This window comes from Hydractinia symbiolongicarpus, chromosome 14 (genome assembly GCF_029227915.1).
Source record: "Hydractinia symbiolongicarpus strain clone_291-10 chromosome 14, HSymV2.1, whole genome shotgun sequence".
Taxonomy (NCBI): Eukaryota; Metazoa; Cnidaria; class Hydrozoa; order Anthoathecata; family Hydractiniidae; genus Hydractinia; species Hydractinia symbiolongicarpus.
In genome coordinates, this window is record NC_079888.1 from 15,489,479 (window position 1) to 15,513,505 (window position 24,027).

A 24,027-nucleotide genomic window follows, 5' to 3' on the forward strand; every position below is an offset into this window, starting at 1 on the left:
GATGAACGAGTGATCTTTGTAGGACGTTTCGGTTTGGAAGGATGACTTTTGCTGCTCGTTCTTGATTGTCTCTGCTTTTCAAAAGCTCCACAATTCTTCCGATTCTCCAGGTTCCTCGTGGTGTTGAATCTTTGATAAGTACGATGTCTCCAACTTTTGGTTCTCTTGATGACTGTTTCTTCGAGTGCTTCATGAATGTTTGGAGGACGACCTCCTTTGTGCTTTGCTGTCAAGGTAGGGCTGAACCATTTAAAAATAAGCATTTCTTGAAACAGGCTCAGCAATCGCTATTCAACTTCAGCTATCGTATTGTTGCGATGGACTCAATAAAGTTCGATAGTTATGTTTTCTCGTATATCTTCTTATAAATCGTCTACAATGATCACTCGTTCATCTATACCCGCTTGAAACAAACGACGAAGAGATCAGCAACGTTGAAGAACACTCAAAAGAAAATTCCGGCGCTACACCGCTGAACGAACAGGAAAATAATCGCAGAAGAAATTCGAATTCACGACCAAAACGAAAAGCAGCAAAAATGTATTTGATTGTGGTGTTCGGCAATTGTTTGATCTCTGATATTCTGTTATTGACAAAGACTGAACTCGTTTTTGTGCCCTTGATCCATGAAAGTACACACATCGAATCAGTCCACAAGATGCATTTGATTGTTTGGATCTTCAACTGCCGTTTAACAAACTCAAGGCTTCGACATCCAATCAAAACTGAAAGTAGTTCAAGACGTGGTATAGTCAATTCTTTCTTTGGAGCAACTCTTGACTTTGCAAATACTAGGTTGACCACTGTCGTTCCGTCTTTGATTGATCGAAGGTAGATTGTTGTAGCGTAAGCTTTTCTGGATGCATCACAGAAGCAAATTAGCTCTAAATTTTCACTTCCAACGTATCTTGGTATAGCAATATCTGCAAGGTTTTTAGTTTTAGTAATAATTGCCTTCCATTCGTCTTTTAGAGAGTTATCTAACTCGACATCCCACTTGTGTCCATGTATCCAAAGTCTTTGCAAAAATAATTTCATTTCAATCGTTGCTGGTGACAAATACCCAAGTGGGTCAAATATAGATGCAATTGTAGTCAATACTTGTCGTTTAGATGAAGCTGCCTCTAGAGCGTTGAATCGCTGTGTTGCTATGTGCAGGGTGTCTCTTATCGATTTCCAAGTCATGCCGAGCACCTTCGTATTTTCTTCCAGTATTTTATCTTCTAATGGTAGACTTTCATTAAACTCTTCACTATTTGACTTCCAATCTCGTAAATTCATGTTGGCATCGTTAAAGATTTCTTTTGCTTTGTGGTAGAATAGCTTTGCTTCTTCTTGATCGTCTTTTCCAGTGATAAGGTTATCGACATAGATATCATCCTTTATCTGAAGTGCTTCTGGTGTGCTATTCTGTTCCAAATGATTTTGCACGGTTACTGCGAGTAAGAATGGACTTGAGATGATGCCAAATGGTACTCGGGTAAAGCGGTATTCTTCAAGATTTTCCTTAGTTGGTGGACGGTTGATGTCTTTTAGCCATAGGAGTCTTGTAACATCGCGATCTTGAGGCTGTATACTAATTTGCAGAAATGCTTTTTCAATGTCGGCAATCAATCCAATCTTCTTGGTTCTGAACCTCATTAGTAGCCCTGCAAGATCTTCTAATATCACTGGTCCTCGATGAAGACATTCGTTTAAGGACTGGTTGCTCTTTTTCGTCTTGGCTGACGCGTCATAAACTATCCGAATCTTATCTTTCTCAGGGTTTTCGACGACATGGTGAGGGATGTAGTGGACTCTTCCTTGATATTCTTTTGGGGCCCCTTCAATGACGGTCCTTTCTAATTGTTCTTTGATAGTTTTATCATACTTTTCAAGTAGTCGGGGTTTCTCACACAAACGCTTTTACAAAGACTTTAATCTTCCATTACATAGTTCATAATTATCTGGTATATTAGGTTCATCTTCCTTCCAAGGCCATGAAACTTGATATCTTCCGTTTTCCATTTTGACTGTTTCTTTGAACGCTTGTAATACGTTGCTCTCTGATTTGTTCTTGGTGTCTATACCAATAGTTTCTAAGCTCCATAATGCTTCAATATCAGGTTCAAGGTTTTCGCATTCATCTAGAGGTTTCATCTTTTGTATCTCTGCAAATGATTGATCAGCTGTAGTATGTGTCATCACAAACATAGACACATCACTGGTGTGCTTCTCATTCTCTGAAATTCTACCACTAAGGATCCAACCAAACAAAGAGTTGATAAGACACAAACCATTATCGACTTTCTTCCTTTCTGGTAGTACAATGTCATGATAGTGGTCATTTCCAATGAGTAAGCCAAGGGTTGACGTCTGTAGGGTCGTAGGTAGGGTGTCAGATAGCTCAAAATTACTTTCCAATTTTCTTCTTCGAGTTATGTCGATGGGGGTTCTTTCAACCGTCCCAGTTATATGTGGAACAACTCGTGCTTTGATTAGTAACGGCTTTCCATCATTCTTCTGAAGATTTAATTCTACTAAGGTTGACAAGAAGCTTTTCGGTTTCTTGCAGCCAAAAGTGTACGTAGTTACAGTTTCTTTGTCAATCTCTTTCAGCTGTAATTTCTCTGAAAGTTCCTTTGTTATGTATGTACGATTGCTACCACAGTCAAGTAAAATTCTTGTTTCCATGAATGTTGCGTTTGTAGGATTAGACGCTTTAATGCCGTTTGCATGACTGTCTTCTCTCCAACGGATATCAAACCACTTTCTCTTTGTTGCAACGTTCCTTCATTACTTAACTCGACTTTCGACGGAAACTTCTGAGGACACAAACTTCGATGATCCCGCCTTGATTCTCCACAATGATAACATGATGTCATCTTTTTGCATTCCTTTGATTGGTGATTCGGGCTAAAGCAAGAAAAACAGCGCCCTTTGATTATTTCTTTTCTGGCTGATATAGTGGTGTACTTCGGACATTCGTCGCTCCAGTGGGTTTCTTCGCAGAAAATGCAGGTATTCTTTCGTCTATTGTTTCGTCTCCCATTTGATAGGAGTGAATGGCCAGTTGAGATTGATAAATCACCTCTGTAGGAATTGTTATTGTGCTTGCGACGAGGTTCTTCTTCTGAAGGTCGTTTGCTCAATTGAAATTGGTACTCTGTGTCTTCTTTCATCGCCACGTAGTTTTGAAGCTCTTTTCTAAATAGCTCCATTGTCCATTCCTCATTGTTGTCTTTTTGTTGTTGAAGTCTTTCCAGAATGGATCGTGGAAGTTTTGATTTCAAAATATATAATAATTCAGGAGTATTGACGTTAGTCCCAAGGGATTCCAACGCTCGTACGTGTTTTTCGGCTTCATCATGAAATGCTCTAAGTGACGTTGTTTTGTAGGTTGGTGATTGAAGTGTGATAGTTTTGAATAGTGGGCTTCGCGCATCACGTGATTTCTGCTGTAACGTTTCTCCAATAGTTTGATTGCAATATCGTAGTTTGTATTTGTAATATCAATTCCAGCAATCAGATCACTCGCTTGTCCGGAAAGATGGCATTTCAGATACTTGAATTTGTCAACATCTTGTAACCCTGGGTTATTGTGTATCGTAGATTCATATGTGTCCCAAAATTCTCTCCATTTAAGGACATCACCATCAAATTTTCTTAGTTCTAATTTTGGCAAACGAACACCAACTTTTGTTTTAGATATTTTCTCTGTCTCGATGACACGAAGTTTCTCCTCAGTTTCGACTTTCATTTTCTCAACGTTCATTCTTTCCCTCTCAACAGCTTCATCTGCTTGAATCTTTAATCTTCTTTCATCCGCATCAATCTTCATTTTTTCCAGTTGAAATTGATCTTGTCTCTCTTTCTCCTTTTCGCTCATTCCTAGTTTCAATTTCTCCAGCTCATGTATTCTTTGTTTCTCTCTTTCTCGTTCGTCGGCTTCGCGTTGCTTTTCTTTTTCTCGTTCATCGGCTTCGCGTTGCTTTTCTTGTTCTTCAGCTTCTCGTTTTTCATCTGAAAGCCGCTTGATACAATTCAGTTTGATAAGGAGCCCTTCTCCCATCGACAACAAATCGTCAAATGTCTCATAATTATTCCAGAATTTCTCGTTTTCTTCTGAGTTATCTGTTATCGAGCTCTCCAAATTATTCAAATGTTTCTTGAAATTCTTAATTTTTACTGTCGTTTCATCTATATGTGCAACTAAGTCTATTTCGTTTTGATTACTTGCATCTTTAAAGTAGGTGTTGACTTCCAGAATTTTCGTCTCAAGTTTCTTTTTTGCGACCCCAAGCTTTTGCCTTATCGTCATGGTTACGCTTCTATGGAGGTATTTTCTTCTATTCTTTAATCCGTCTCAAGAAAGGAATTTTTCTTTCTCCCAGAATGTTTATTTTAACAGATGATCTTTCTAGAGTTTTCCTTTTTTCTTCTTGACTTGTTTGATCGACCAAATAAATAATTAATTAGTTCAACTCAAATATTTCTCTCTGTGTTTCTTCTTGTAAAGAGCTTTTGAAATATGTAAACAAATCTCTCCTTTACTCAAGTGTAGACAAACCAAATCTCTTCTTCACTTGTGTAACGTGAACAAAATCACATTTCTTCTTGATTTAAATGTAGATATAAACAAAATCCGAACTTCAACTACCCTCTGCTACCAAATGTTGCGATGGACTCAATAAAGTTCGATAGTTTTGTTTTCTCGTATATCTTCTTATAAATCGTCTCGTATTACATTCGTATCTTCATATAACTCTTCCCTCGTTAACTTAACTCTTAACTCGAACTCGAACGCTCATATATATTCCTAGCATAATGTTCTCGAATGTTCTATTCGAGAAGTTTCCTATTTTACAATATAAACAAATAACCTATTATATATATTATGACGTCACATACTGAGTGTGAGTTCATTGTGCCGAATACGTATAAAAACTGTTCATATAAATGTTATTGAATTTTCTATCATTACGTCATGTTATAAGTTCGTGATATAGTTCACGACAGCTATTCAAGTTCAGCATTTTTTTATTCCGGTCAGGGTTTCACATTTAGGTTCAGGGATTTTATATTCAGGTTCGGTACACAGTCTTGCATGGCGCGGAAACGCAGTAAGCAAATTTAGATGCTGGTCTGCAGTATATACGTCGTTTGTGCAAAAGCAGAAGGACACAAATCAATAAACATGGAGTCGATGTGTTCTGAAGTGTAAAGCAAATGTCGTGATTGTTTCTAAAGTGCATATTTTCTCCTTTCTGATTTTACTTTTGATCAAAGCATCAGATGCTGTATCTAAGAGTATGAGATGTGCAGCCAATTGGATTTGATTTGACTAGGACACTACCACGATTATCACGTCGTATTTCTTCCATGAACTGCAAGCACATAACTCGTGAGGGCGCCCCATATCGTTCAGTCGCAACATCAAAAATCGCCCACCAGGTGGAAGCTCTATTATTTGTACATCGTAAATTATTAACTATTATTCGCAAAAATCCATCCATACTGCCATGCATGACGAAACTCCACTGAACCAAACGGTGTCTATCATATGTTGGAAGAAGCTACCGAATAAGTAAGACGGGATATAACCATTGCCCATCGTAGTTTGGAATTTTTCGAATCGATATCGGCTAGAATTTTCCGAAAATGGCGTTGTTGGACATTACGGCAAAGCGACTTTAAATGTCTGAACATTATAGAAAATCTAACAAAGTAATCATGATCCAAATAAATTTTGCCATTGTTGTACGATTACTACAAGTCGTTACGTCTATTGAATGTAAAAAAGCTTAAATTTAAATACACATTCATTTGTTCACAAGCGCAGTGGAAAATATACGTACATATTTTCTGGTTAAGTTGCATGATGACTTCTTTGCTATTGTTTCAACTTCTTTCTGGACAATTTCACCTAAAACATATCTGGAATTATATATGGCTGAGATTTTATTTGAAATAAAAAGGTATCTCGAAAAATGTCTTATTAATCATGTGGCTTGCAAACATCCATTCCATATCGGTTTGAGAGTCAATAAAATCAACACCTTATTTACTACCATACAGTAACTTTGTTTCCTGTTCTCATCGAATCAATGTCCATGACCGCTACTTCTACCCCCGATGGATTCCAATTCCCTACACTACATAAATAAATAAATAAATTTGATGATCCTGGTCCCACATTATGGCATACAATATTGAATAAAACAATCACACCAACCAATTTTTCCATTTTATTTCGAATAGATCGTACTGTAGATGTTTGCTGGACTACCAACAAGTCCTTAAATACTGGCTGGTTTACAATAGAAGCTTTATTTTTACAACTTTCCTTTTCTACTAGGGATAATTCTCCCCGGGCTCTCTTTGACTCAGCAACTTCCACAGAATTATCTATAAAGTTATGAAGAAATATTGCGCACAAGTAAAAGTATTCTGTTCAGTCATCCATCGAACAAATGCCTCGCAATTTCTGGATGATATAACGAATGATAAATTTATCAGAAACCTTTCATATATAATCTCTTTGAAATATGTTGAAGCCAGAACTCAAATGTAGGTTTTACAGAAAACAAGTCATATAATATAGCAAGTATACGGTATTAATAATAAATGGGAACAAACCTTGATTTGCGATTCACCTAAACCTGTCTTAACAAAAGCTTCTTGAAGCAAAGCACATGCAGCGGTTTTTTCTGATTTAAAGGTTCATCATACAAGCTTCGTGAAGCTGTTCCAAAATAGCAACCTGCACGGTGTTTATATATATTAGCAGGGGGGGTGATCACACATGATCTTGTCTTTGGAGAGTAACGACTCCACTTATTACCCCAGTTAAAAAAAGTATATATATATATATATTAGCAGGGGGGGGATCACACATGATCTTTTCTTTGGAGATTAACGACTCCACTTATTACCTGAGTTAAAAACAAGGAATAGCACAGTTAAACAGAAAGTGGTCAACGTTTACTTTAGGAAGATAGGGATGTCTAGTTTCTGCTGATGACCGTCCGCGGACCTCTTCGAGGTGACCCAGCGAGACATCCAGGGTAAGGTTCAGAAATATGGGTCGAAACCTACCTGCCCTTGGTTAAAGTTCTGTTCATCTTTTCAAATGTGTTGTGTCCTTTTTATTTTTTTATATTTTTTTAATTAATTCCTTGTAAAAAGAGAGAATTGTGCTTTTAGATGCATTTTCACTAGAGGAGTACAACCTCTAGCTTATTTCCAAAGACCTAACAGGTTGAGTTTATCATTGCGGTGGCTAGCCACCTGTTTGTAAATGATTTTTTATCCTTTTCAGACATGATTTTGATTCCTGAAATCTATACGGTATCTGAATGTATGATCATTCTTTTCAAAATTTGTACTTCACACCATTTTAACAAAAAATAAAGAGAAAATCTACGCGAAACAAGTCTTATGTTTGTTTTGTAACCGGATGTTCCTTACCTTACAGGATTATTACTGCTGGGTAATTTTTTTATAGATTTATCTTTACAAAACTAACTATCTAACTAAGATTTGATGGTTGTATGTTTTTGCAAATAAGCGGTTTTATGATATATTTCTCCGGGGATTAATGCTTAAGTTTAACATAGTTACTTCACTTACTTATACGTACCGGAACAGAATTAATTTTATTTCGCGAAAAAATTATTTGACCGCATTTTTTTTTCTCTTAATTTATACCTCTACAGGGTCTATTTTCTGCAGGCGACATAAAATAAAGACTGATGAAGTTAAAATTCACATTTCTACAACAAAAGGGGCAGAAATATCAGTAGAAAAGATTAATGTAAATCGTTTTTCAAAGAGAAAAACTCTGATTCACACATGCAAAACAACACTTCACATTGATAAAGGTGACCTGAAAAAATAATAAACCAGGTTTACCGTAAAGAAACACAAGTGCTGTCAGCTTTTATGACAGCAATAAAATACATAAAAATACATTCCATGAAACAACTGTAATAACCCGGGAATATTTACTAGGATAAATGCAGTAATGAGCATCTTGTAATTTGTCGGTAAAACTATACACCAACATTTGGAATTGTGGCTACAATAAAGGAATAAACAAGAAATGTTTGTATCTAAAGAAGATATTTTCTATTCATTTATGCATATATCCACCAACTAATAACTAAACCATTAAATGTACTCTAGCCATACTCAAAGAAGAACATAAATAGATAGCCTAGCATAGAGAGTCATGGAAAACCTCTAACGCGGGATCCTGCAAACACAGTATTTCTCAAAATGGCTATCAAGTAATATGCGATAAGAAACCCACAGGTGTGAAATGAATGTATTTCGATTTCTCTTACTTTTTTAGTAGGTGTGTTAAACAGAACTAGTTCAACCTTGTGGCATGAACGTGAAGTGCCGACCGAAGACCTCGTTTCTTATTTCTCACGTTAATCGTGGCATAGCTATTTACAATGATTGCAGGATCCCACGTTTAGCAATTTTCCTTAACTGATAGAGCCGTTTCGCTAAGGGTTTACTTTCTTTCCTCGATTTTTTGCCTAGTGCAAAAAAATCAAGGAAATTTCCGGAAGATATTTCTACGCAATGTTTATAGGAAAGTTGGTAGACCATGAGTGTTGGTATCGTGGCTGTTTGTGTGTGATGAATGTGAAGTATTAGCATTATCAGTAGTGGTGTTGTCGTCGTTGTTGGCGGTTGCTGACGACGTTGTTAACAAACTACTGCTGGCTGCCTGAAGTGATATGAACACACTTTGTAGATCCATTTCTCTGAGTTGTTCGAACAAACCTTTCCTTTTAGATTTTCACAAAAAATTACCATTTAAATTTAACCAAAAAGCACCCAGGAACCATCCAGCGAGAAATTCTAGGTACTTTGTATTAAAACACTATTCAATACTTTAAACAGCGCTCCGACAACCAGAAGGACATCTACTCGCTTCCTCTATGGAGCTACAGCGCATAGCTGAGCTATGATATTCATCGATCTTCGTTTTATAGCGCAACGCAGTATCTATTATGTACATTTTACCAAATATGGTGGAATATGAGGGTTATTTTTGGGAAATTATGGTAAAATTAAAATAAAAGAAAACAATCTCAGAAAAAAAAAGCAAAGAAATAAAAGTAAATCACCCAACGAAAAACGAATAATTAGAGATACAGTAGTCTCTCTAATTACCGGTCACTTTAAAAGGCGGACACCTCTGATTAGCGAACACTTTGTCCATGCACCGGCCGTTTTCTGGTGAAAGTCTCATAAAAAACTTTCTAATTGGTGGAAACTCAATTAGCGGACACTTTGATTAGCGGTTATGTTTTTTGGGCGAAATGGCAACTATAGACTTTTTTTTCTTTCCGTAAAACTTAAATATATCTGGTATTTCCAGACCATATCAACCTCCACGATTAAACCTTTTTCCACAAACCTCAGCTGTAATCGAAGTGGTCGGGACTTTCAAGAACCAGAAACAAATTTTTGATATGTTTTGTGGCATGTTTCCAGCAATGCTTTCGTTTTGTAAAGAATCAGTTCTTATTATACCTATATTATACCATTTTCGTCCACCTCGTTAGATTGCTCATGCCCGCATTGTAACAATTCCCCCACCAAGGGGCTCCATATGTTAATGTAGACATGATATCTTCTACCAAAAGATTTGCACAGTACAGGTACTCATTCCAATCTTTTTCGATGAGTATGGGTATGTTGACCTCGTACATTGCCTCAGTAATCATATATGTGTTTAAAAAATCCTTTGAATGCTAATTCTCGAATATCGAATGCAAAATGATCGAATGCGTTGATTCGATTGAATATAGTGATTCGATCGAACGAATGTTTTAAGGCTTTGAAAAAGAAAGATTTTTTTTAGAATGAACAATATTTTCCTCATCGTCATGGCTCCTGCTAACTTGAAAAAATATGAAGCTGGGAAACTTAACAAACCCTGCCTGACATTAAATGAGAAAATCAAAATATTAGAACAAAATTAGTTGTAGAGACATTTCTAAAACATATAATATTGGAAAGACACAAGCAGCAAACGTTTTAAAAATGAGAAAAAGCTCAGAGCAGAGTGTGAAAACTTTCAAGCCGAGGGTTTTAAACATATATCAAGAGAGAAAGCCATCAAACGTTCAAAGCAATCAACGCAGGCCTTTATAGCAGGGGCGGCGCCACAATTTTCAAAGTGGGGGGTAAAAGCTTAGCGGTAAATTTTGAGATTTTAGTGACAATCAACGAGCGAAGCGAGTTGCCGAAACAGCTGGGTTCCAGGGGCGAAGACCCTGGAAGTTAGCTAACGCAAATATAGAGTCCTAAAACACCTAAAACAGCTATATTTAGCTAGATAGCCTGCAGACTATCTCGTTGGATAACATCAATTATTATGCAGAGATAAAGATACTTATATAGATACTTACTTTAAGGTACTTTAAAATAAAAAATTATTACTTAGCATAAAAGTGGGTGGCGCCGCCCCTGTTACATGTGGTTTAAAAAATGTGAAGCGTCTGGTATTTACGTAAATTATCCTTTCCTCAAAGAAAAAGCAAAGAATATCAAACAATCTTTAAATCAAGCTAAACTGGATAGCTTCAAGGCATTGGAAGGCTGGTTGGATAAATGAAAATTCAGTCATGGTATAAAGGAAAAATAAATTTCTGGCCAGTTCCTCGATGTTTCCACGACTACAATTGAATCTTGGATGGAACGAATACAGGAAGTATGTGAAGAATATATGCGAATAAAGATATATTAAATATGGATGGAAGTGGGTGTTCTTTAAAGCTTTGCCCAACAAAGGTTTTGCTAAGAAAGGAAAGAAAAGCTAGGGTGGACAGAAATCTAAACAGGGGATAACTGTTGCATTTTTCGTAAGTGGCGACGGAGAAAAAGTTGGAGCACCTATTGTAATTTGGCGGAGTTAAAAAAGGTGTTTCGATTAGCTAGTGCAGAAGATAAGCTCAGTAAGGTCATGTGATTTGCAGACGCAAAGTTTTGGATGCAAGTGTAAATTATGGAGAAAATCCTCAAAACCGTCAAATGAAAACAGAGAAAAGAAATGTGATTTTGTTTTTAGATAACGCCGTTGTCCATCCACCATCATTGGTGGACGAAGTTTAGCAACATGAAGATCGTATTTTGCTAGAAACACCACATCTCGCTTGCGACCTCTCGATGCTGGAATAATTTAAAGTTTTAAATCTAAGTATCGAAAAGAGGACTTACTAGCTTCAAAAATTACCAAGAAAATTGTTGTTCTCCAAGCTATTGATTGGGTCTCTAAAGCTTGGGAAGAGATTACTTCTGACACATTTCAAAACTGCTTTGCTAAATGTGGTTTTACTAAGGAAACAAGTGAAGATGAAGAAGATATTGTCGATGAGAAGTTCAAAGAACTTACAGATTTCGAATCTTTCAATGCTGAAGAGTATATTGATTTTGATGTTAAAACGTGTAGTTCACTGTCTGCAATCAACAATGATGAAGTAGATTAGAAAGTAAGTTCAGTAGAAAACTGTGTGATAGAATATCTTCGTAAAGAATCTGCAGTTGATGTAGAAGAGGTTTCATTTGATGAGAGTGATACCGATTTTGAAAATGATAACGTTGAAGAGAAAATCACCACGCAGGAAGCGCTGACCATGATTGATAGATTAATAAACTTGAAAAATTTTAACATAGAAGAAAGAAATTTATCCTCACTCAAAGACAGACTTGAAATTTTTCTAGTCAGAAACTTAAAACGACAATCTAATTTTTCTGCAATTAAAGTTTTTTAAAAAATCTTTTGTTGATATTTTTTTGTTATTTTTTTAAAAAAAGTTATATTACGTTTAATTTAGTTGTTTTCTTCTCTTTTCGTCTCTAAGTCCAGCACAGTACCCACTTATATTTTAAGTTACACATTTCGTATACAAAAGTTTTAAATTTTGATCTCACATTGTAAAACTTTCCAAAAGGCGGCAACCTCGAATTAGCGCGCACTTTGTTCATGCACAAACGTTGTCCGCTAATTAGAGAGAATACTGTAGTAACAAATGATTAATATTTTCTTTTGTTTTAAAAAAAAAATTAATAGTCACTGAACACCGATTCTATACCAAAAATTCATTATTTTTGAAGAAAAATTATGTACCATTGTGCAACCCCTCCTGCAGCAATATTTTTCTACTAAGTTTGCTAGGAGGGAACATACAAATATATTTACAAGATATAAAATTATATCATAACTCAGGGCAGCAATTTACACAATACCAGCTAAATCGTTTTGGAAGTAGAGAAAATAACCCTTACCAGCATATATCTTATAGTTTAACAGAGAGATGTGTTCTAATTATGTCGGCATAATTTTTAAATGAGAGGTGAACAAGAAAATTTAAGCGAGAGAAAATTACAAATCCTAAAATCTGCTAAGATAACTACTATAATACCAAATAAATAAAAAAAACACTATATTTCACGACTAAATGCCTATATATCTTTCTAACAACATTTTTTCAGAAATTCCATGGCTCTATGGGGTGAAAATAAGTAGGTTTTAAATGTACTTATTTTCCCCACTCGGTTCCGGCACCCTGGCAAGAATCCATATGAGATCGGCCCGGCCCCCAAATATCCTCTGATCTGTTCTTCCGAAGTCCTACAATAAACAAGCAGCACGCGAAAAAAGAAAAACAGATAAGATAACTTTTAAATTTCAAATGCAATTACTTCTCCTAATACAACAAATGTCGAAGGCATAGACATCGATATGAGACAAGCAATTATTGCAGATGTACTCAGTGCAATAAGAAGAGAGTTCTCTCTTTTATTGCATGGACAAAGGAGGAGACCGCTGCCTCCCTCCAACGATTCTTTGTCTGTCCATGCTGATAAATACCGTCTTGTTGATGACGAGGATAATATACCAGGAGATACTTCTTCTGAGCATGATAATGACAACAATGATGAAAATAACTTACCAAGGCATTCCCTTGAGGACACTATCCCTATTTCAGATTATTTACTCCAAATAAACATCCTGGCAAAAGCTACCGTGATTTGGATGTTGCAGAAGACATCCTCTTACAAGTGGATAATGAAATGCCACAATCATTAGACCTTGGTTAAAAAATCAAAGAAAATGTTGCCACTAGTGTTACGTCTTATTTCCTGGAAAAATGTGTTATTCCAGAGGCAAAAAAGAAAATAGGGAAAAGGCACTTCCTGCCTGAAAACTGTACTAAAATGGCTGTGCCCAAGATGAACAAATGTATTTTAATCTCATAGGTTTTTCAGAATTTCAAAAACGTGATGAGAGAAATTTGTACAACACACAGCAAACACTGCTGAGTGCAACATCAGCCATTATAGAGGTGGTTGAAAAAGTTTTACAGTCTGATGAGGGGAAAAAGCCCTTGAATTCAAAGGATGTTGTCATGAATAGTCTTGATGCAATAACATTAAGTCAATACAGACCTAAATATTCATTTATTTAAAAAAAATATTTATACAGGATGAGGACTTCAGTAATTTGCAAATATATACATAAATACAAAAAAAAACTGCTATCAATGTCCGTCCTATCTGAGAATAAAAATGGAAAAAAGCAGTAAAAACAGTAAAAACGATAAAAACAAACAAAAAATTGATTAACTAGAAATGCAAAAGTATGCAGACAATGGGGTGAAGTGACTTCGTGTGAGTGCTAATAAAGACATAGGTATAGTTTAAAATATTAATCCCACTTAGCTAAACTTGAAGCAGACTGGACGGCACAGTGACTAAGATAGCCGCTGAGAGTGCACACCGCCCAATAGCTGGTATCGTCTATTAAGAGAAGTACCCTCTGAGCGCCTTCATAAAAAGAGACATATTATCGATTTTTCGAATTTCAAGTGGCAGTGAATTATACAGTTTACCCCCTGCAAAATAGAAACCAGTTCAAAAAGAGCATCGTTGTCACTAAAATCCTTGTTCAAAGTAAGTGTTTCAGACAGGGTTATAATGTCAATTTTTGAATCATGCTTGTGTACTAACGCTTCCAAGTTGGCAAAGTTTGAAATTAACCCACGAATATTTTGATAAACACATTTCAAACCTCTCTTACCACAAAATTCACCAAGGCTTTCCGGTCCAGGACATGCTTCTATGTCACCACACAAGAGGAGTAAAACTATATACAAACTTTTGCGTCTTGTACAACTTACTGTTGGTCGAGGTTTTTGTTTACAAACATGGATTGAACTGAAAGTAAACGTTTCTCCAATCTCCTCGTAGTAGTCTTGAACATTAAGTGTTAAACTTATTCCATCTGGTTTCATAATAAAATAAATAATAAAAGAAACGAAAATGTTCGCACCTCTTTGAACCCTCATTACCGGGATCTATGTCACCCGAGTAGACCATGCAATGAATTTCTGCTTATGATTTACAAAAGGGTATGAGAGAAGCCCAGGAAGCCTCAAAGCTTGCCTTGTCCTCATCCAGTACATATAGCTACAACAATAGCAGGAAATATCAATCCTATTCTTATGTTGGGAGGTTTAGTAAAATCCCTAGCTCAACGTTAACATCCAGGAAAGATAACCAGAATTTTTTAGAGAAGGGAAAGAAACCACAACAAAGTCATCGGAAGCCCTTCAACAGAAGCAGGAAATAACTGCAGCCCTCAATGTAAGTACTTATATGTTAAACCTTAAAACTAAGTTAGCTGAAAATGTTAATAATTTTTAGGCAGATGCTATTTCTAGATGTTTGCCTGCATTAAAAGAATTGACATCAGACCATGAGGTGTTGTCAACCGTTTCTGGTCTAAAAATAGAATTTTGGAACCACCAGAACCTGTTAATGCTGAAAGCATGAACTGTTCTTTCTCTGCTGATGAAAACAAATTTATCAAATCAGAGATCACCAGGTTACTTAAAAAAGGAGTAATCATACAAAGTTATCATTAGCTGGAGAGTTTATCTCCTATTTTTTTCACTCCAAAGCCTGGTTGTTTATTCAGACTCATTTTGAATTAAAGAAAGCTTAATAGTCGTATGCTATATATTTTAAAATGGACACAATTTCTTTAGTTTGGAAATTAATTACAAAAAACTTCTTTATGGCAAAAATTGATATCAAAGATGCTTATTACTTTGTTCATATAGATGACGAATATCAAAAATTCTTAAAGTTTTATTATGATGGTGAGTTATACCAGTTCACTTGTCTCCCTAGCGGTTTGTGTCCTGGACCACAAAAATTTACGAAGCTTCTTAAACCACATCTTGCTGTCTTAAGATCATGCCAGTGCTTGGTTTCAGGTTATATTGATGATCTTATTACCATGCACAAGTCTGACAATGGCTGCTTTGTACACATAAAGAGAATTGTATCTTTATTAGGAGATGGGGATTTTCTGTACATCCTGATGAATCACATTTTCTCCCCACTCAAACCTTAGAATACCTTGGTTCAATCATCGATTCAGTCAATGAGAATTTATTTAACTGACTCAAAAAAGAAAATAACCAAGGCGTATTGTCTAAAACTTCTGTCTGCTACTCACAAAGTTAGTCTAAGTGAAATTGGCCAGCTTCTTGGTATCCTCAGTTCTAGTTTTCATGCTGTGTTATTTGGAAAACTTCATTATAGAGATTTAGAACGTCTTAAGATAGACTCATTAAGAAAAAACTATGGCAATTTTGATTCATAAACTACTTTGTCTGCTAATGCAATAGCAGATATACAGTGGTTGTGTGACAATATTACCTCATCATACAGTCCTATCTCATTTGGTAACCTCACCATGACTATTTCCACTGATGCTTCTAAGCTTGGTTGGGGTGCAATATGTTCTAACTCATAAACTGGTGGCTTATTCTCAGAAGTTGAGTCTGAACAGCATGTAAATGTATTAGAGCTGAAAGCTATTCTTTTTGGACTGAGGTCATTATGTGACTCAGTTTTCAACACCCACATCAAAGTATTGTGTGATGATACAACAGCTGTATATTGCATAACCAACATGGGTAGTTGTCGTTCTATCCCTTGTGACATTGCTGTCAAGCATATTTGGGATTGGGCCATTAGACATGACAATTGGCTTACTATCTCACACATTCCACGGCTTCTTAATGCAGAAGCTGATGTAGAATTTAGGAAGCAGTGAAAAGATCTTTCTGGACATTGTTTCACACTTTCAATTTTTCCCTGATATTGATTTATTTGCCAGTAGAATCAATATTCAACTGGCTACATTTGTTTCATATAGACCAGACCCTTGTGCTACACATGTAAATGCTTTCACTTTTAATTGGCATGGTCAAAAAGTCTTCCCCCCCCCCTTAACTCCTACAGTTGCAGGTGCAGATTTTTAGCTGAGTTATTTTACTCCACTAAGTTAGAATACTCTGCTTTTAATACATCCAGATCTGCTCTATCATCTATACTGGCCATGGGATAACGTTTGGCAACCAACCTGTAATCTAACTTTTATTGTGTGGCATTTTCAAGGAACGACCAACTCTTCCTGTCTTGATGTGTGTTCTTATTGTTCAATGATCACAGACACTCAGTGTTTTATCTTTAGATAGTTTGCATCAGGAATATAAAAAATGTGTTTTTTTTTATTCACAGTTTATTTAAACAAAGTAGACCGACAAATCACCAAAAACCATTGGAATTTCTTGCATATTCCACTAACAGGAAGTCTGTGTTGTGCAAAACCTTACAGAATACCTTGCTAGAACTAATGGTCTACGCAACAATGACAAAAGGCTTTTCATAAGTTATGTTTCACCCCACCAAGCTGTAACATCTTCAACTATTGCAAGGTGGACCTGTAAAATGTTGCAAGCTGCTGGGCTGGACACAAATGTTTTTAAGGCACACTCAACTCGTGCTGCTTCAGCATGAAAATCAAAACAAACTGGTTTCTCTCTTTTAAATATTGGAAAAGCGGCTGGTTGGTCCAATGGTAACATTTTCGCAAAGTTTTACAATAAGCCTGTTACGACCAATTTTGGACAGCATATTTTGAAGGAATCCAACATTTGATAAAACTTTATTTATGTGTATGATATAGAGTGGTGGTTTAATTTTTTTTGTGGTGTACATATATTTTATGTGTTAGCTATGATTTCACCATTTAGCGAGTCTTGTATATTGTTGTTTTAATATATGCTTTACTGGTATTTAACCTAGCTTTGAAGTCTCATATAGATTCTTGCCAGGGTGCCGGAACCGAGTGGGGAAAATGTGAGATCGGCCTGGCCCCCAAATATCCTACTTCCAAACATGGTATTTAACCGTATATCATAAAACACCACCATAGGGAGGGTGTGGTGGGCACATGAACTCTTGCCAGGGTGGGGAACCTATATGAGAAAATAATTCTAATCAAACTACACCGTGCTTGTTTAATTTGGTGAATTTTTAGTAAACATAAAGATTATTTTACGTACTATAGTAGTAACAGCTTTTTATAACCTTCGTTTAAACTTCTTTGAGCTAAAGAAATATCTGTCATAACTAACAACAAAATTTTTTTCATGTTTTGAGTCCCTTTTCCACAACATACTACCAACTTCGAACGATAAAGTTTGTTATCATGAGATAGCGCCAAATTTGAATAAATGTACAGACCGGAAACCTTCAATAACAAATGGAACGTGCATTATGGTGGCTTCATCTTTCTTCTTTGTTTTTTTTTACTTTCTTTATCATTACTCGCTATTTTATTGGCAAGTTAATTAGTACAAAATAATAAAAGTATGTTCTTTACATGTTGTTCAACATTTTGCCATTTTGGTCTTTTTTTTTATTAAAAATTTTATTAAATTTATTTTTATTCAACTTTTTCTTATTAAATCACTTTGTGAACATTGACCCCGTGACCATCACAATAAAGAGAAATATATCCCATCGTTTTTTAATTTAGCCACCCGTTTGACAAATGCGTAAAAAATTCAGCGCTTACAAAAATGTAAACAAAATGATGTATGGTTTATAGTTATAGTTTATGGAACATGCGAGTAAGCCAATCAGTCTGGTCTTTAAAACCAACGCTTATCATAAACTTTTATTCCGCAGCGCAGTTCGCCTTTCCTCTGATATGTTTTAAAAGTTCTGCTTTGTCTTAACACTCTTGTCTCACTTTCGGCATGTAAAAATACAACAAACGTGGCGCAACGGACCGGTTTCAAAGGAGTGTGTAAACAAAGAAATATAAATAGAATTTAAATGGACGTAATATAGCTTTTTAAGCGAAAAAAATAACCTATGTAAACAGTACGATAGTATTAGTTGTAATTTTACGACTTAACTATCTTTTTTATTAAATTGAAAGATTTGAATTGTGAGCAGAGTTAATTATTTTAATCCTATTACATTAGAAAATCATCGGCTGTTGGTAAATTACAATAGCCGTGTTAAATTCCTTAATGTCAACAAACTTGTCATTCAAAATCTTGATAACGAAAGTTTATAGTAAAAACATCGAGAAAAAACACATTAATTGATTTCAAAGCTATGATAGTTATCTTTGAATATAAATAATTTATTGTGTGAATAGTTTATTAAATTTAAATAATAGAGTTCATTGAAATGTACATCATATAATGATTAAAAGAATCGTAAAATGGAAAAATAATTCGTTGATATATGATTTGTTTTTGTGTTTAGAAGTTATTAAATATTCTATTTTTATTATCAAAGACGAAAATCTAAAAGTATTAAAAGTGAGGATTTTGAGCGGGTATTATGAAAGTGAAAGTTCATTCGTATGTGAGAAAAACAACATGAAAGCTTCGTTTTAAATTTTGTTTACAACTCCCCCTTTGAGGTTACCGGAAACTTGCTGTAGTCAAAGCATGCTTTATTTTTATACTAAGCATGCTTTATTCCAGTGTGAACCCCCCCCCCCTCTTTACACTGTATTCTTCTGCATGGATAAATAATATAGCTAAGTTCTATTTTACTGCATTCAGGTTGGGCAAGCAAAAAGACTTAGGAATTGAATTATTGCAGCTGAGACATGAATGCTAGAAGATGGCGTAAGATATTTGTTTTAAGGATTTTTTATACTTTACTCCACTACTTGCTAATTCTTAAAATTTGCTAAGTAGGGGAGACAAAAGCATTTATGTTGCTTTGTTTGTGTAACATACAAATTGATCTCTACAGTACATTTAATTTGTTTTCAACTTTCGAAACGAGATAAATAGCAAAAAGTTAAACATGGTTTTGTAGTACATAGCTTGTTTAGTAAAGATACATCTCAAACTGGTTCTGAGATTTGTTTGAATATTGGCACAATATCTCGTCAGGCACGCTGTAGTATTAGTTTAGGTTGTATATGGGCCTTGAAATCTACAGGATGAGAAATGATCCCATTTTCCTGCTACACTTTTTCTTTACAACCAACATTGAAGAGAGCTATAGATGAACATTTAAAGCTAATATTTTCTGCTCCAGCGCATTAGTCTTTTTGTCGCTTCCGAACTTATTGTTTCTTTTTACAAATTCTAACTTCTTTTTTAGGTCAAAGTTCCCTACTTTGCTTCATCAATCTCTGTTGTAAAATACTAGTAATAGCTCAAATAGGCGCTAGATCAGGCAAAACTGGAAACGTGAAACATGTATCTTCATGTGAAGCAGACACAACTGTAGGACAATATGGAACATTTCACCTGCAGTTTTGCCCAATAGACATTAATAAAGCAGGTAAAAATGACTATGCGGCTTCTTTAAACACATTAATATACAGAACTTGTTTGAAAAGCAGTTTTTACCTGAAATGTATAAGTATTTACAAATAAAGAAATTAAAAAATAAAAAGTTCATTAAGTTTCTTTCTGTAAACGTTAATTTATAATGTAACAAACAAAGGGATTCCTTGTTTCGTGTCACAAGAAAAATCTAGCTTTCGTTCAATGTATAGGATATTTAACGAACAAATTTTTGGTATGCCGTGGCGTAATGGCTTCTCTATTTTTGGTGTAGTCAACTTCTGTGCCGTTTCTAATTAATAGAATGTTCTAAAAATACGGCTTACTATGATTCACAACATAAAAATTCATGCTTGAGTATAAAAAGGTCAGGCCGCATTAAGGATGATGCATTCAGTGCAATAAGATCCAAGAATATTTTTGTCGTATATTTCCATGTTTTGTGTTTGTTTAAACTCGTACCGTACACTGATTAAGTCCTTTTTTTTTAAGAGCGCCTTGATAAATTTCGATACTTCCAAAAATTAAACGAAAGAATGTCTTCAAATACGCTGTCGTTTATAGACGCGCTGGTTCACATTGAAAGTGGTATTGGTAAAACGCAAAAAGAAGGTTTGAAAAATATTTACTATGCTGGGAGTGCCAGGGAAGGAGCAATGTTGTCTCGGTTATTTGGTCCAAGTGAATATGAAAACCAGAGAATTAACAAAGAGATAGAGGCAGATATAGAATACAATCTACTTGAAATTCCCCTTTCACATAAGCAGAATATTGAGGATATTCACGGGAAAAAAGGGTACGTGAGAATCAAGTGCACAGAAGATGAACTAAAGATTTTTCTAGCTCCCACAAACTGGAAAGTGGATTTCTCGAAGCATGCAGACATTTTGGAGGGCCTGCTTGTCAATGGGTATGTCAAAACACACTGGATAAAAGAAGTTGCTAAAGCCAAAGTCAAAGTAAGAAATGATAATCATGTTATTGAACTGATATTGGCTTTTATTTTAAACGTCGAATTAGATCGAGTTTCTCTTTCCCCTCCAAAAGATAAAGTAACCAAGTCGTCGGTTGAAACACAAATAAGCTTATATGTTGATGAAATTTTCAAGTTAGCCTTGTCTTGGGATGCTGTTCTTGTTATTCAATTAAGTTGGTGGCCAGAAGTTGCTAAAGAATGGGTAACAAGAAAAAGAAAATGGCCAGGTGTTGAAATTGTCGAGAATTTAACACGTGTTGGATACATTATTACAAAACCTTCAGCTGAGAACAAACTTGATGTCCAAACTACAGAGCTGAGATATTCTTTTGCTAATGTAGAAAGAGAATTGATAAACATGAGATCGGTTCAGCAGAATTTTATTTATGTTCTATTTAAGTCAATGATATACCAACACCTGAAACCACTTCATAAAGAAAATATACATTCTTTCATCGGGAAAACTGTTATGTTCTGGACATGCGAAGAACATGGCATAAATGATCCTCTTTGGGAAAGTGATGACAAATCAACGATTCACGCACTTTCTCATCTCTTTAAAAAACTTTTAAAATACATTGAAGAAGATGATCATCTACCTTACTATTTCATTCCAAGTATAAATGTGATCGAAAAGATGACGGATAGTTTAAAACGAAACGTTGTGTCCAAAATAAAATTGATATTATCAGATGTACTCTTGTATGTTCCTGATAACATTGAGGAAGTAATCGAAGCGAGTGAAGAGATGGTGAAGATAATGGAGTCAGCTGGTGAAATTATGACAGCTATTAGGCAAAACAACTTCGCAATATTTTTAAGACGACCAGATTTGATTAAAAAGGCATTGGAAATTTACGGGGAAAAAATAATGGCGATTATGAAAGAAAGATTGTAAAAATTTATCGGTTTTAAAAAAAACATTACAAACAATTTAACTGTTTTCTATATACTTTAGGGCGACAGGAAGACATTCGTGGAAAAATTGGACATTTTTATTGATTATTTATCTAATAATGAATTTTTTAATTATGAAATATTGTCAATACACGTATTTTTTAACCAATCGCTTTACAAGCAAAAGGTCTTCCAAATTTCCAAGCAAACGAAATTTGGTATTTATAACAAGTTTAAGACCAGTAGGAGTATACATTTGATAAAACCTTTTAAATTTCTTACGATTCTTATCATAATACTATTCAATGTCCCGTGGATGAATCTACGTTTTTTCTTCCTTTTATATACTCCATTTTGAGTGTCTTAATACTTTGGTACCATTTTGCGCAGAGACTGACATACCATGGCTATTATTACAGAAACTACAATCCCGGCCAATATATAATAGAATTCCTTCTTGTTGGACTGAAGAAACCTGCCCCCTCCCCCCCTTAAACAGTGTTGACTTTGGCTGTTCCTTGAATGCTCAAAATTTAACACAAATCAACATTGTGTATGGGGCTAGGGGGGAAGGACAGCTAAATTCCAATAGTTTTGGCCAGTATTGTCTGCATATTCTTGCTGTTGAGACTTAGTTTTTTTTTGAAGGTATTAACACAAAATCTTATTTTTATGTTTTGGTCTGTATATATCTTTTTCACAGACATGGACTGTCAGCATATAAACAGTTTTATTTCTTATATTCGACGGTTCACGGGCGTCAATCGTGAAATTTTAAAGAAGTATATTCAATAATTCTTTTTTAGAAATTGACTGTTCACGAGCATGAACCGTCAAATAATAAAAATTATATTTTTATAGTCTTTCTTATATTCGACGGTTCACGGGCGTGAACCGTCAAAAATATAAAAAATATATTTGATAATTCTTTTTTAGAAATTGACGGTTCACGGGCGTGAACCGTCAAATAATAAAAAATAGATTTTTTTGGCTATCACAGCACTTGCCAGCCTGTTTTTTTGGTTTGTTTACATTTTGACATGGAAATGAGGCTTCGATTTTGAAAAAGAGGCTGCACATGTTTCAGATCAAAAAATGGTGGCTAACAAGGCTGGCTAATGTGCTGTAGTAGCTCTGTGCTTGGTAGACGTCTTATTTTAAAAATGTACACCCCCTACTGAACTGTATATAATTCATATTTCTCTCAGACAATCCCGGCCAATATATAATGGAATTCCTTCTTGTTGGACTGAAGAAACCTGCCCCCTCCCCCCCTTAAACAGTGTTGACTTTGGCTGTTCCTTGAATGCTCAAAATTTAACACAAATCAACATTGTGTATGGGGCTAGGGGGGAAGGACAGCTAAATTCCAATAGTTTTGGCCAGTATTGTAGTTGAATTACAAAAGTGTAATCTGTGACAAAAACATTTCCTTAAGAACAGCAGCATATTTAGGTCTACAAAATTTATAGTTTCGTGTATTCTAAACAAATCTATGATGTATCTAATGTCCTGTTAATTTTTGTGTTGAAGTTTGTTGTCACTTGTGTCAATGCAAGCAAATTTCCAATGAGTAATAGAAAAGACAGTTCGAAATTAACCGGCAAAGTAATGAAAACGATTCTGGCAAGAAAACATGCAGAAAAGTATATTAACAGTGCGAAAGTTCTTAAGTTCAATAGAGATGAAATATGCACAAGTTGGGCAAAGCAATTCAACTCTTGCTGCAGAATCAATCAAGTTAATATGAAACCTGCAACCGGTAAAAAATTTGATCAGCAAGAGGTAATCATTAAAAAACGGGGAAACATATGTGGAATACTGCAAATTCAAATATATGGATTGCAAAAGAGAAACTATGGGCGTGAATGGAAATTATCAATGCATTCGTGCGTGGACGCTATGCAGGTTCGATTGTATGAAGTATAAGAAATTGATGGGAATTCATCCTAACAATAAATAATGTTTGCACAGATTAAATGTTTTAAAAAGATAAACACATTAAAACTTGTCCAAAAAGAAAATTTAATGCAAAAATATATCTGACCAGGCGCGGATCCAGGGTTAGTCAGATAAGTCGCGTGACTAAGTGTAAATTTGACGAAAAATGTTAGCCAAGCGAATGATGTCGACGATCCAGGTGTTGCATACGGAGCGCGTTAAAAAATCAGATTGTAATTCATGTACGGCGAAAAGCCATGGTTCACAGCCCTCTCCATTTCGCCTATGGCGATGGTGACGTCAAAGCTGTGACGTCGCTACCATATAGACTGAGAGGGTTGCAAGTTATAGCTTACAGATTTTGACTGATTCATTTTGACTAATCAGTCACTCAGTCAGTCAAAAATCAAATAGCTATGGCCCGCAACCCTCCCCATCTCACCTAAGGGGCATGTGACGTCAAAATCGTGACGTAATTTTCACACTCTATGCGTAGTCCAACAATATGTGGCCCGCAGC

At 35.4% G+C, this 24,027-nt stretch overlaps 2 protein-coding genes across 4 annotated transcripts; one reads left to right on the forward strand and one right to left on the reverse strand.

Annotated features, from left to right (window-relative positions):
* Window positions 1–390: 390 nt before the first annotated feature.
* LOC130625227 (uncharacterized) lies at window positions 391–3,200 on the reverse strand. The gene is made up of 3 exons (XM_057440285.1): window positions 2,747–3,200; window positions 1,932–2,699; window positions 391–1,823 (listed from the first exon to the last, which is right to left on the reverse strand). The coding sequence occupies exons 1-3, from the start codon at window positions 3,198–3,200 to the stop codon at window positions 391–393; spliced, it is 2,655 nt and encodes an 884-aa protein (XP_057296268.1).
* A 14,990-nt stretch (window positions 3,201–18,190) lies between these two features.
* On the forward strand, window positions 18,191–21,884 carry LOC130625866 (uncharacterized). 3 transcript variants are annotated; one of them, XM_057440980.1, is made up of 4 exons: window positions 18,191–18,750; window positions 18,954–19,019; window positions 19,507–19,689; window positions 20,187–21,884. In XM_057440980.1, exons 2-4 carry the CDS (start codon window positions 19,001–19,003, stop codon window positions 21,566–21,568), a joined length of 1,584 nt encoding a protein of 527 aa, XP_057296963.1. In that variant the 5' UTR covers window positions 18,191–18,750; window positions 18,954–19,000; the 3' UTR covers window positions 21,569–21,884. The 3 variants fall into 3 exon arrangements, with proteins under 3 accessions (XP_057296963.1, XP_057296964.1, XP_057296962.1); XM_057440981.1 differs by having other exon boundaries at window positions 18,191–18,746; XM_057440979.1 differs by having other exon boundaries at window positions 18,191–18,704.
* The last annotated feature ends 2,143 nt before the right edge of the window (window positions 21,885–24,027 follow it).

Coding starts and splice junctions, on each gene's coding strand:
- LOC130625866 (XM_057440980.1), top strand. Junction 19,690..20,186: donor AATAGACATTAATAAAGCAG/GTAAAAATGACT, acceptor TTTTTTTTTAAG/AGCGCCTTGATAAATTTCGA.
- LOC130625227 (XM_057440285.1), bottom strand. CDS start 3,200: ATGGAGCTATTTAGAAAAGAGCTTCAAAACTACGTGGCGATGAAAGAA. Junction 2,700..2,746: donor GTTGCAACAAAGAGAAAGTG/GTTTGATATCCG, acceptor ACGGCATTAAAG/CGTCTAATCCTACAAACGCA. Junction 1,824..1,931: donor ACCAGATAATTATGAACTAT/GTAATGGAAGAT, acceptor CCGTCATTGAAG/GGGCCCCAAAAGAATATCAA.